At 41.0% G+C, this 10,917-nt stretch overlaps 1 protein-coding gene across 1 annotated transcript in view; it reads right to left on the bottom strand.

Annotated features, from left to right (window-relative positions):
- ATP6V1A (ATPase H+ transporting V1 subunit A) overlaps positions 1 to 10,917 on the bottom strand; it is a gene marked incomplete in the record, with an annotated part of 44,186 nt that overhangs the window by 14,767 nt on the left and 18,502 nt on the right. The window contains 5 exon segments of the mRNA XM_072398433.1: positions 5,327 to 5,478; positions 6,343 to 6,480; positions 6,878 to 7,092; positions 7,222 to 7,350; positions 9,531 to 9,629. Of these exon segments, the coding sequence (XP_072254534.1) occupies positions 5,327 to 5,478; positions 6,343 to 6,480; positions 6,878 to 7,092; positions 7,222 to 7,350; positions 9,531 to 9,612 (716 nt within the window).

Genomic DNA, 10,917 nt, shown 5'->3' on the forward strand with positions numbered 1-10,917 from the left:
TATTTATTTATTTATAAGCAGTGCTGAAACCTATGTAAGCTGTGCTGCAAACTGAACACCACAACAGTTTTGCTACCCATAAGAATAAAGCTGCGTCAATTGGGGACTCATTAAAGCTGAAATTGTTGCAAACCACTAAATACACAGATGAAGTTATATCCTGGGAATGTTCATTTTCTATGTGATATGCATTTATGTCTATCTAGCCTGGAGATAAAACAACTCTGTCACACAGCACAGCTCTGGCTAACAAGGCAGAAGACCAGATTTTTTTTTTCTGTGACAGTTCAGCAAAATTTACAGATGTCGTTCCTCCCCAATCAGCAACTGAGCAGTAAAAAAGGAGAAGTAACAGACAGATGTTTTCCCCTCAGTAACCTCTACACCTACTAGCCTGGTTCTGCTCAGCACATGAACACCGCAACACGACTGATTGGCTTCTTTCTGCTTCCCTTTCTCCAACTCTTAGGCTACGTACACACGTCAGATGATTGCCGTCCGAAAATCGTCTCAGGGCTGATAGACTAAAATCTGGCGTGTGTTGACAGCGCTCGTCGTGCATCATTCTGATGACCATCCTGGCGGATCCACGAACGATCGTATTGAAAGTTAAGGGAAGAGGGTGCAGCAAGGTGCCACTCGCTCTTTCTCCCCCCTCCCCTCTCCATAGAGCAGAATGGTGTTGTATGTACAATGCAGGCTCATGCATGTTTCAGTCTTTTGTTGTTGGAAAGGATCGTGCAAGATCCTCTCCAAAGACAATTATTGCATGTGTGTACCCAGCCTTCGTCGCTCTCTCCCCTTTACTTTTATTGCGGTTGTTCGTCTTTCATCATTCGTAGATCTGCCAGGATGGATCCATGAACGACATCAGACAGGGACTGTACACACGCCAGATTCTCGTCCAATAGCAGCCCTGAGGCGAGAATCATATGTGTTGTGTATGTAGTAGCCTTAGTATCGCAGTACTAGGACCAACACCAAATCAAATCAAGGTATTTACACATGTGCATATATTTAATGAAATATTATTGCTAACAGAGCTGCTTTCATTTAGGTCTTCTTTTATGTTGTTTGGTTTTTAGTAGAAAATATTGAGATCACATGTTGCCCCTAAAAAACCTTGCATGTAAATATTAAAAAAAGGAATTTAAACACCTGATTCACATTTTACTCTGTGTACTTATGTAAATATTGTTTCCTTTGAACAACTGGGACTTTAAAGCAGAATACACAGTGGAAATAAACTTTCCAGCAGACTGGGATATTTACATTACACGTTCCCTTAGGTAACCAGATTGGGCTTTTCTCCTCCTGTACAGCCAGCTTTTCCCTTGTACGTAATCAGGTCTAAAAGCACACCCACATTCAGGTTTAGGGATGGTATGTATCCTACAGCTATAAAATGTTCAATGATTGAATTGATTTATCACTTTTATTTAAATCTAAACTTCAGGATAAGCCAATATTGGCTAAATTCAAGCCATGTATTCTTAAATCTTGCTGCGCTTTATGTCTTCCAGATTCTTGCAGTAATCCAGGGAGAAACTTTATTTTGCAGAGTTTCATGCATTACAGAGTGGTCACACTCTCCCTACATTTGCAGGATGACTGATCTTGTATCTAACATTTCTGTAATATTCTGTGGGCAGCCTGGAGTTAGTGGTTTTCCTGGACACCTCCTACAGTTCTGTACTTCACAGACTATGTATGGAACAGTGATGATGCCAATGCTTCTAGCAGGGGGAGCAAAGGAATTTGGTGTACATGAATTTATATGCGCTGTGGTTCTTCTGAAAGATTTGTAAATATGTTATGTACGGTAGGTATTCTGATTTTGTTTTTATTCAGTTTTTGTGTGTGGAATTCAGCTTTAAATTTCATCAGTTATCAGAATGCAAGGCCAGAACCCTCTAAAAGTCCTTTCTCTAATACAGACTTTCAATTTGTCCTTCAGCATCCCACAGTTGTAAAGGCCCAAGTACTAAACTGCTTACTTTTCCTTGCAAACTGGAAGCCTCTCACAATGTGCATTGAAAGTTGCAACCAGAGAGAGCCCACCTAATTTCTTGGCACCATCTAGCCTCTCCTATTTAACCTGCATTTTGTCCTTTCATCCATTGGATATCAGTTACTTTAAATAATGGAGGCCCAGCATTATATGACAACATTGCTCTGCATACTCTGAATTTACATGCAGTCTACCTAGAAATGCCTACTTGTGGGGATTGTGATATGTGCATGCCTTCACCTAAGAAACAGCTCACTACTTGCAGGGCTGAAGGCTCTTGTGAGAACAGTCAGGGTGCTGTGATGTGTTCTGGTAGCTATGACAGCACCTTGCCAGCCCCTACCACCAGGCATTATATGTCTTTATAGCATGGAGATGCACAGATGACCCATCACTGGTTCCAAAATTGGTTAGATAGTAATAAACAAAGGTTTCACTTTCAGATGTAAGTAGCATGTTGATGAGGAGCAAAATATAACCAGAATAAACTTCATCAATAAAAGAGTTGGTTTTCTGCACATCTCCATGCCTGCTGGGACTGCTGATGCATGACTATGGCACAGGCGCCATATTTCACAAAGCTGGGTAGGGAAGGGGGATATCTATAATATAATGAAGTAGAAAAATTTTGGGAGGGCTCCAGCCAATGGACAGATAATAAAACAAAGGTTTATGCTGTTGGCTAAAGCTGCATTTTATTACTCACAGGTGTGCTATAAACAGCCAAAATATGTGGAAAAACCTATTATAACTCCGTGGACAATTGTAATGGCTCTAATAACTTCTTGTGATTGGCTCACAGTACAGGTACTTTCAGTCCAACATCTATTTTCCAGATATTTGTTATTATGAAGATACATTGAAGGAAAATATACTAGCAGCATTAAAAATGTCATTATTGTTTTTTTTAATTTAAACATAGTTAGGCTAAAGAGTGTGTTTGGACGGGAGCTTTGAGTTAAACCAAGATTTTTCACCCAAGGGGCCAGGTTGTATATTTTGCAATACATGAAAGGCCAAAATTGCTGAAATAGAGTTTGCAGAATACTAAAGCACAAAAATGGAAAGGACAAGCTTTGCAATGTGTAGAAAAACATTTCTACACATTGCAAAGTTCCTTTTATATTTCATAACAAACTTATTTTTTACTTGTTTTCCCCACTTTATTGCTATGACATGCAGGCCAATCAGGCCACTGCGTGGTAACACTTTCTGAGTAACAGGTATTCTTTTTGAAGACACCAGATATCTTTTGGAACTATGATGTATTCTCTGCCCTTAGGTAAAGGAAGGCCAAAATAGCTGAAATAGAGTTTCCAGAATACCAAAGCACAAAAATGGAAAGGACAAGCTGTGCCCAGAAAGGAAGAAAATAGGTGGACTGACAAAAACTAATTTTTATATGTACAGCACACAAACAGGAGCACTGCATGGCAACAAAATACTCCTTATAACGTTTGTAAATACACAGTGAAGGCCAGGAGTAAAATTAGTGTACAGCCCAGGGCAGAGTGCAGGGGTGGAGAATGCATTACACACAATGTGCAGGGGTCAGAAGTGTGTAGGATGCACAAAGTACACAACCGAGCCACACTACTTGTGCTGCAATAGTAACAGCTGCAGCTCTCATTCACTAAAGTACCTATTTGTACTTCATATTCTCTACCTGCTCAATCATTGGCCATTACCAGACTACTAGATGCTTTGTAAGTGGCCAGAGAGAAGGAGCATCTGTGAAAGAGAGCCAAGGCTCTTACTAGTGCTCTTACTATTGCAGTGCTGGCCAGTAGAGTGCTGTACATAACTTCCTTAGGACCAAAAGTTATGAAAAAGCCAATGTGTTGCCAAGCCTCAAAAACTGAAAGACCTGAAACCTAATGAATCAAAGGACAGGGGAAAATGTTCTCCAGCTATGGATTTTGCAGGCTTTGACTTTCTGTGACTTCTAATGTTCATTGTGAGAAGCTCGCAGTGTGCAGTAAATCACAGAAAGCAATTTTACCGAAAGAAAGGAGTCTTTACAGCTGTGCAAGATTGCAAAATCAGATTTATAAACTGTAAATAAGAAAGCTGAAACATGACGTAGCCAAGTTTGTGAAAAGGAGACTAGGGTGCCTTTAGGTACTTTCAGTCCAACATCTATTTTCCAGATATTTGTTATTATGAAGATACATTGAAGGAAAATATACTAGCAGCATTAAAAATGTCATTATTTTTTTTAATTTACAAAGTTAGGCTAAAGAGTGTGTTTGGCCAGCAGATTTGAGTTAAACCAAGATTTTTCACCCAAGGGGCCAGGTTATATATTTTGCAATGCATGGGAGGCCAAAAGAGCTGAAATAGAGTTTGCAGAATACTGAAGCGCAAAAATAGAAGGGACAAGCTGTGCCCACAAAAGGAAGAGAATAGGTAGACTGACAAAAACTAATTTATATATGTACAGCACACAAACAGGAGCACTGCATGGCAACAAAATACTCCTTATAGCATTTGTAAATTAATACACAGTGAAGGCCAGGAGTAAAATTAGTGTACAGCCCAGGGCAGAGTGCAGGGGTGGAGAGTGCATTACACACAATGTGCAGGGGTCAGAAGTGTGTAGGATGCACAAAGTACACAACCGAGCCATACTACTTGTGCTGCAATAGTAACAGCTGCAGCTCCCATTCTCTAAAGTACCTATTTGTACTTTATATTCTCTACCTGCTCAATCATTGGCCATTACCTGACTACTAGATGCTTTGTAAGTGGCCAGAGAGAAGGAGCATCTGTGAAAGGGAGCCAAGGCTCTTACTAGTGCTCTTACTATTGCAGTGCTGGCCAGTAGAGTGCTGTACATAACTTCCTTAGGACCAAAAGTTATGAGCCAATGTATTGCCAAGCCTCAAAAACTGAAAGACCTGAAACCTAATGAATCAAAGGACAGGGGAAAATGTTCTCCAGCCATGGATTTTGCAGGCTTTGACTTTCTGTGACTTCTAATGTTCATTGTGAGAAGCTCACAGTGTGCAGTAAATCACAGAAAGCAATTTTACCGAAAGAAAGGAGTCTTTACACCTGTGCAAGATTGCAAAATCAGATTTATAAACTGTAAATAAGAAAGCTGAAACATGACGTAGCCAAGTTTGTGAAAAGGAGACTAGGGTGCCTTTTGCTGGTTGGAAAGGAAACTGCATAATATTGATATTATTTTACATTTTTCTGGCAAATAAAAATAAAGACCTGACCATAACAAAAAATGAAAATATTTACAAACCTCTATACACCCACCCACCCCTTTATTAATACATAAAGGGAAAGTAACAATGTACTCACGGGAACAAAGCATCCAGCACTCTCTGGCCAGTCAGAAGCGGGTGATTGGCTGGCAGCTTCTCCGTCACTGGCCGAACCGTTCTCACCGGCCACACCTGGACCATTGTGAACTTGTCCTTCACTCCCTCAAACTCCAATTCCAGCACCACATCCTAAAGGAGAACAGGGGGTGATCAATGATGGCTTACGTCATAAAAGAAAAACATTTCTACTCACTGCAAAGTTCCTTTTTTATTTCATAAATATATTTTTTACTTGTTTTCCCCACTTTATTGCTATGACATGCAGGCCAATCAAGCCACCGCATGGTAACACTTTCTGAGTAACAGGTAATCTTTTTGCAGACATCAGATATCTTTTGGACCCATGATGTCTTTTCTCCCCCTAGGTACATCTGATTAAGGACACATAATCCTTGATTCACAGCTTCTCTTGGCTCCTTTATTGAAGCCCCACATTGCTTGCATGCTGTTACTCCCATCATCATAGTGGTTATGGTGGTTAAAGCAAATGTGAACTGCTTTCTATTACATAAAAATCATGATAAATGTGAGACACGGTCAGTGTTCCCCCAGCCCCTATTAGCTGGGCGCACCACTCAGCAGTTTTTCAGTTTTTGGGTAGGTACTGAAAGGGAGGGTCACAATACAGAGGCCAGCAGCCATCTACAACTTCTTTCCACCTGGCTTAAATTCAGGGTTAAACACTGATGTCCTAGAAAGGTTTCTCTGTGCCTTACACCAGAATAATAGATTAATTTTAATATTTGAGTTCCCTGAAAACCTTCCACACTATAACCTGTATAGACATGCAGTCTAATATGAAGGGGAAAAAACACATTTTATTATGAATTAATCTAGCAAATGGGCTTTCTATCAATTTTTTATATTTTTCCCACAGTGAAGGTTCAAAAAAAAATGACTTGGATTATAAATCATTACAGAACTGTAATGAAAAAACATAGCTTAGAGTTGTAGTTTGGTATTATGTTTAGCAGAGCAGCCTAATAAACTTACGGAGGTGTCGTAGTGGCCAGGAGGTGCCACGTAGGTGACTGTGCCCCGGTTGCGAGGAGGAAGCATGATCTTGTGTCTGATCAGAGAATTCTCGAATACCTCTCCATAAATATCGCCTCCAGTGATATGACTGCCGACCTGCAGGACAAAAGACACATTTTTACATTAAAACCTGGGCTTGATGATTCAAAGTTTTTCTTGTCACCCTTCAGATTATCCCCCACCCATTCCCTTTTACCCCAAGGGGAGCCATCATGACATGACATACAAAGAATAATGGCCATGCATTAGTACATAGACATTGCTCTGTGTGAGAGTGAGGCCCGACCACTGCTGAATTGAGGCAGCAGCCCAGCAGCTCTCAATGGTGGTCAGATAGCCACCATTGCCGATATCCTCACAGCTTCAGTGATCTCAATAGATAACCATTTAAAAAATCCAGAAAACAATTCCAATTATAAAGAATGGTTCCGGAATACAGGTTCCCACTGGACTAACAAACAGGCCCATAGGGCACCTTCTCCATCACACTCACCCGCAGGCTCTTGGAGGGGGTAAATTCCCACTTGATGTCCTTACTGAGGGCTGACACGTTGACACCTCGGGGGATGTAGATGCTCTGTGTGGAGTCACTGATGTCCTTCAAAGGTCTTTGGATACCATCAAAGATGGACCCCATGATGCCTGGACCCAGCTCCACAGAAAGGGGCTTCCCAGTACGTAGCACAGGGTCACCGACTGATACACCAGCTGCATGATGGGAGCTCAGGAAAGTTCACTTTACAAACATCATGACAAATATGTGCTCAGCAATCTGTGACTTCAATTGATTCATAGAAAATATCAAAAACAACATGGTGGAACCAGATAAAAGGATACAGGTCTCCTCATAGACTTGGATGGTGGCCATATCACCTTCTAGACGAATAATTTCCCCAACCAGTTCCGAGTGTCCCACACGCACCAGCTCGTACATGGCTGCTCCCGCCATATTGGATGCTGTCACCACTGTTTGGAGAGACCACATTACAAGGTGAGCAATATACATGAATATGTCATAGACATTCAGAGCACACAGGTAAACCAGGAAACACAGGAATATTTCTTTGGATTAAAAAAAAAAAAAAATACATTAAGGCCTACATAAAGCAGACCTAATTTTACATTTTTTTCTTTACATAAAAGGGGTAGACAACCCTTTTATTTAAAGTAAAAATTGTATTATTTTTTTTTTTGCGCAGCACTAGAATGAGAGCGCAAAGCCTCCCGGGATACCTATGTCACGCATCCCTGGAGTCTCTTGGCTGTTCCTTCTGCGCATGCCCTGATCATCTTTCTTAAATGGCAGAAAAAAAATGCAATCTATTTCCCCATCTTGGTCACCCAATCTTCCGCCTGCGCAGTGCGAGACAGGGTGACGTAGAAAGAAGATGTCGGATCTGCTGGATTAAAGCTAAGTGTGTTTTTGTTATTGTGAGTTTAGTTTCAGCTTTAAAGGGTCTGATTTAATACACCTCTCCAAAACTAAATAAGATAGATTAACTATCATGGGGGAACCAGGATGATCCAACAAAACTGGAATGGATCTGGTCTGGGATTAAAAACATTAGCAAACTTTTAGCAAAGGAAATCCATTCCAGGTTTGCTTGATCATCCAGGTTCTCCCATGTTAATCTATCTTCTCCAGCCTTCAAGGACCTTAAAAAATGCAGCCCAAAAATGTCTTTTTAAATTGTATTTAATCAAGAATCAGTCCTAGCACATTACAGATCATTAAGTATAGCTGAAGGAGAAGGAACCCTCTGAAAAAAATCCAGATTTATTGTGTGTGTATTTTTAGATCTGTTGGAAAGCACAATTCTTTCTCAGTATCAGTTGTACAGCTGAGGACTGACAGACAACATCCAGCTCATAGAATAAAGTAAAACTGCACTTTGACCAAAAACTTTTAATTATTTCCTATCGCAGCCATCTCTTAAAATAGCAATATGATGCCTTACCTAAAACTCAAAGTTCATTTCCAGCACTATTGCCTGCAGCCTTCTGAGTACATCCAGCTGAGCTTCGTACCCACTTATAAAGCTCAATAATTCAAAGAGTCTCCTATGTGCCAGAAACGGTTGATTGTCAAAAATTGTTCTTGGCTGTGTATGATAATGTCTGACACAGATCAGTCTCTGTCATCTTGTAAATTGCTGGCACAGATCAGCCTGCTGCAAACCTTGACTGGTTTCTTGGAGAGGGGGAACTAAGGGAATGCTTCTTCCTGCTTGCAACTGACTGATGAAATCATCTCAGCCTAGGCAAAGTCACTGGACTGGAGCTCAAGGATGTCTTTTGAATGATTAAAGTTCAAAAAATTATAATGTTGCATATTGCGACATGTCAGCAGTGCTTTCCCCTGCCTCTTTCAGCTGGGTGCACCACCCGACACTTTTTAGTAACCACCAAGCTGTTTTTGGGTGGATACTGAAAAGTTGGATCACAATACAGGGGCTGCCAACCACCTACAGCTCCTTCCCCCAAAAAATATTTTGGGGAAGAATATTGTATTAGGAATGTATGCATGCCAAATTGGTAAAGCAGAAATAAACTGAAAATAAAAAAATTACACTTACTTTTAAAGTTATACTTACCTTTACTCCCACAGATTCCTCAATGGCGCTGTTCCTTCCCTCGATCCCGCGTCATCCTGGAATTCCTCTTTGTCCCGGTGCAAAAGAAGCACTGGGCGCTGCCATCTTCAAATCTTCTCTCCTTGCTACTTCATCCGATCTCCCACTGCACAGGTGCAAGATCGGGTGATGTAACCGCGCTAAAGGGGAAAAAAAGACAGTCGATCTCATTGCGCATGGGTGAGATCGGCATCTCTTTCCCCTTGGTGGAAATTGGGCATGCCCAGAAAGAGCACCCAGAGCCTCCAGAGATGCGTGACGTAGGTATCCTGAGAGGCTCTGCTCTCCCATTCAGCCACAGCAATCAAGACTAAAAGGAGCGGCGGTGCTGCACCCTTTTTTTAAAAAGAGGGTTCCACTTAAAAAAAACCATCTTTCCTTTACATATCCTTACCCTCCTCATCCTTATCCTAATCTTCTAGCTCTGCGAGACAATCTCCTTACTAACTGGCAATTACCCAAAATCTTTCACAACATAAAAGGCTTGAGTGTAAATTGAAATGGAACACTGACCAGGTCCAGAAACTCCATGGACGTAACCAAACTTGCTTTCCTTTTCTTCATCTCGGATCCTTGGTAGTTTGGAGAAATCCATCTTCAGATGTTATTCTGCTGCAAGCAAAAACAACTTTATACTAAATATAATAAATTATTGAATAAATATACATGTGAGCGTCATTCTATGATCTTTCACATACAATAATCTTTATGATGGACACACAAACATTAACTTTTACATTGTAGTTGATATTTTATACAGGGCCAGTAAAGTGGCTAGCATTCTGGCAGCGCTGGGTTCCAGGTTTGAATCTCGGCCAGGACACTATCTGCATGGAGTTTGCAGGTTCTCCCCGTGTTTGTGTGGGTTTCTTACGGGTCCTCTGATTTCCTCTTATATTCCAAAAACATGCAGTTAGGTTAATTGGCTTCCCCAATAAAATTTCCCTAAGACTGAATTATTGACATAAGACTATGGCAGGGACATTAGATTGTAAGCCTCATTGAGGGAAAGCTAGTGACATAACTATGCACTTTGTACAGCACTGTGGAAGATGTTGACGCTATATAAATACTGTGTAATACTAATATTATTCACAATTAGATTGAAGAATTTGCTCCTCTGAGATTGAAAATATATATTATGCTGAGAATGTAAGTTGGCAGGAAGCTATACACGAAGCTGGGGTGACCCTGCAGGAGTGTGGAGGGTTAACATTCTCGCTTGCCTGCCCCTGATCCTCATAAAACTTAACAACTGCACTCCATTTGGTTTCCTTTTTACTATTCAGGAAAAGTAAAAACTGATATTGCAGAATCAGCACATTTCTTTACACCGGCAGCTTTGCTCTGAAAATACTCAGAGCGTCGGGGAGAGGAGCAGAAATCCCAGCCTGCAAATACAAGGGCTCTGGTTTGCTTAGATTTTTTAATACCAATGCAAATCTTTAATGCCCAGAGACCCAATGGCTGTGTTATTTTTGCATCAACAGGCCAAGACATAATGAAATGATATCAGGACAATGCTGTGTTGTCAGTTTAGATAAAGAAGGGCTGATGAGGGTTCTTCTTTAGAGGGTACATGCCATGTGATACCATAAATCCCCTCTAGCTGCTTTCTTCCCTCCTCAAATGAGCTACTACTGACTTCCTCACTCATAACCTTATCACACGCACGGCTCCAAAACTTTTCTAGAGCTGCCCCGACTCTCTGGAATGGTCTTCCTTGTCCTATTCAGCTTGCTCCTACTTTTTACTCATTTAAAAGAGCTCTCAAAACCCAACGCTTCAACTTTACCTACCCGTCTTCTTCTGTCCCCTAAACCTTCACTACTCACCCAACATTACATATCCCCCTCCTATTGTGTGATACTTCCCCCACCTCCTAGATTGTAAGCTCTTC

The sequence above is a fragment of the Pyxicephalus adspersus genome, chromosome 1 (assembly GCF_032062135.1).
Source record: "Pyxicephalus adspersus chromosome 1, UCB_Pads_2.0, whole genome shotgun sequence".
Taxonomy (NCBI): Eukaryota; Metazoa; Chordata; class Amphibia; order Anura; family Pyxicephalidae; genus Pyxicephalus; species Pyxicephalus adspersus.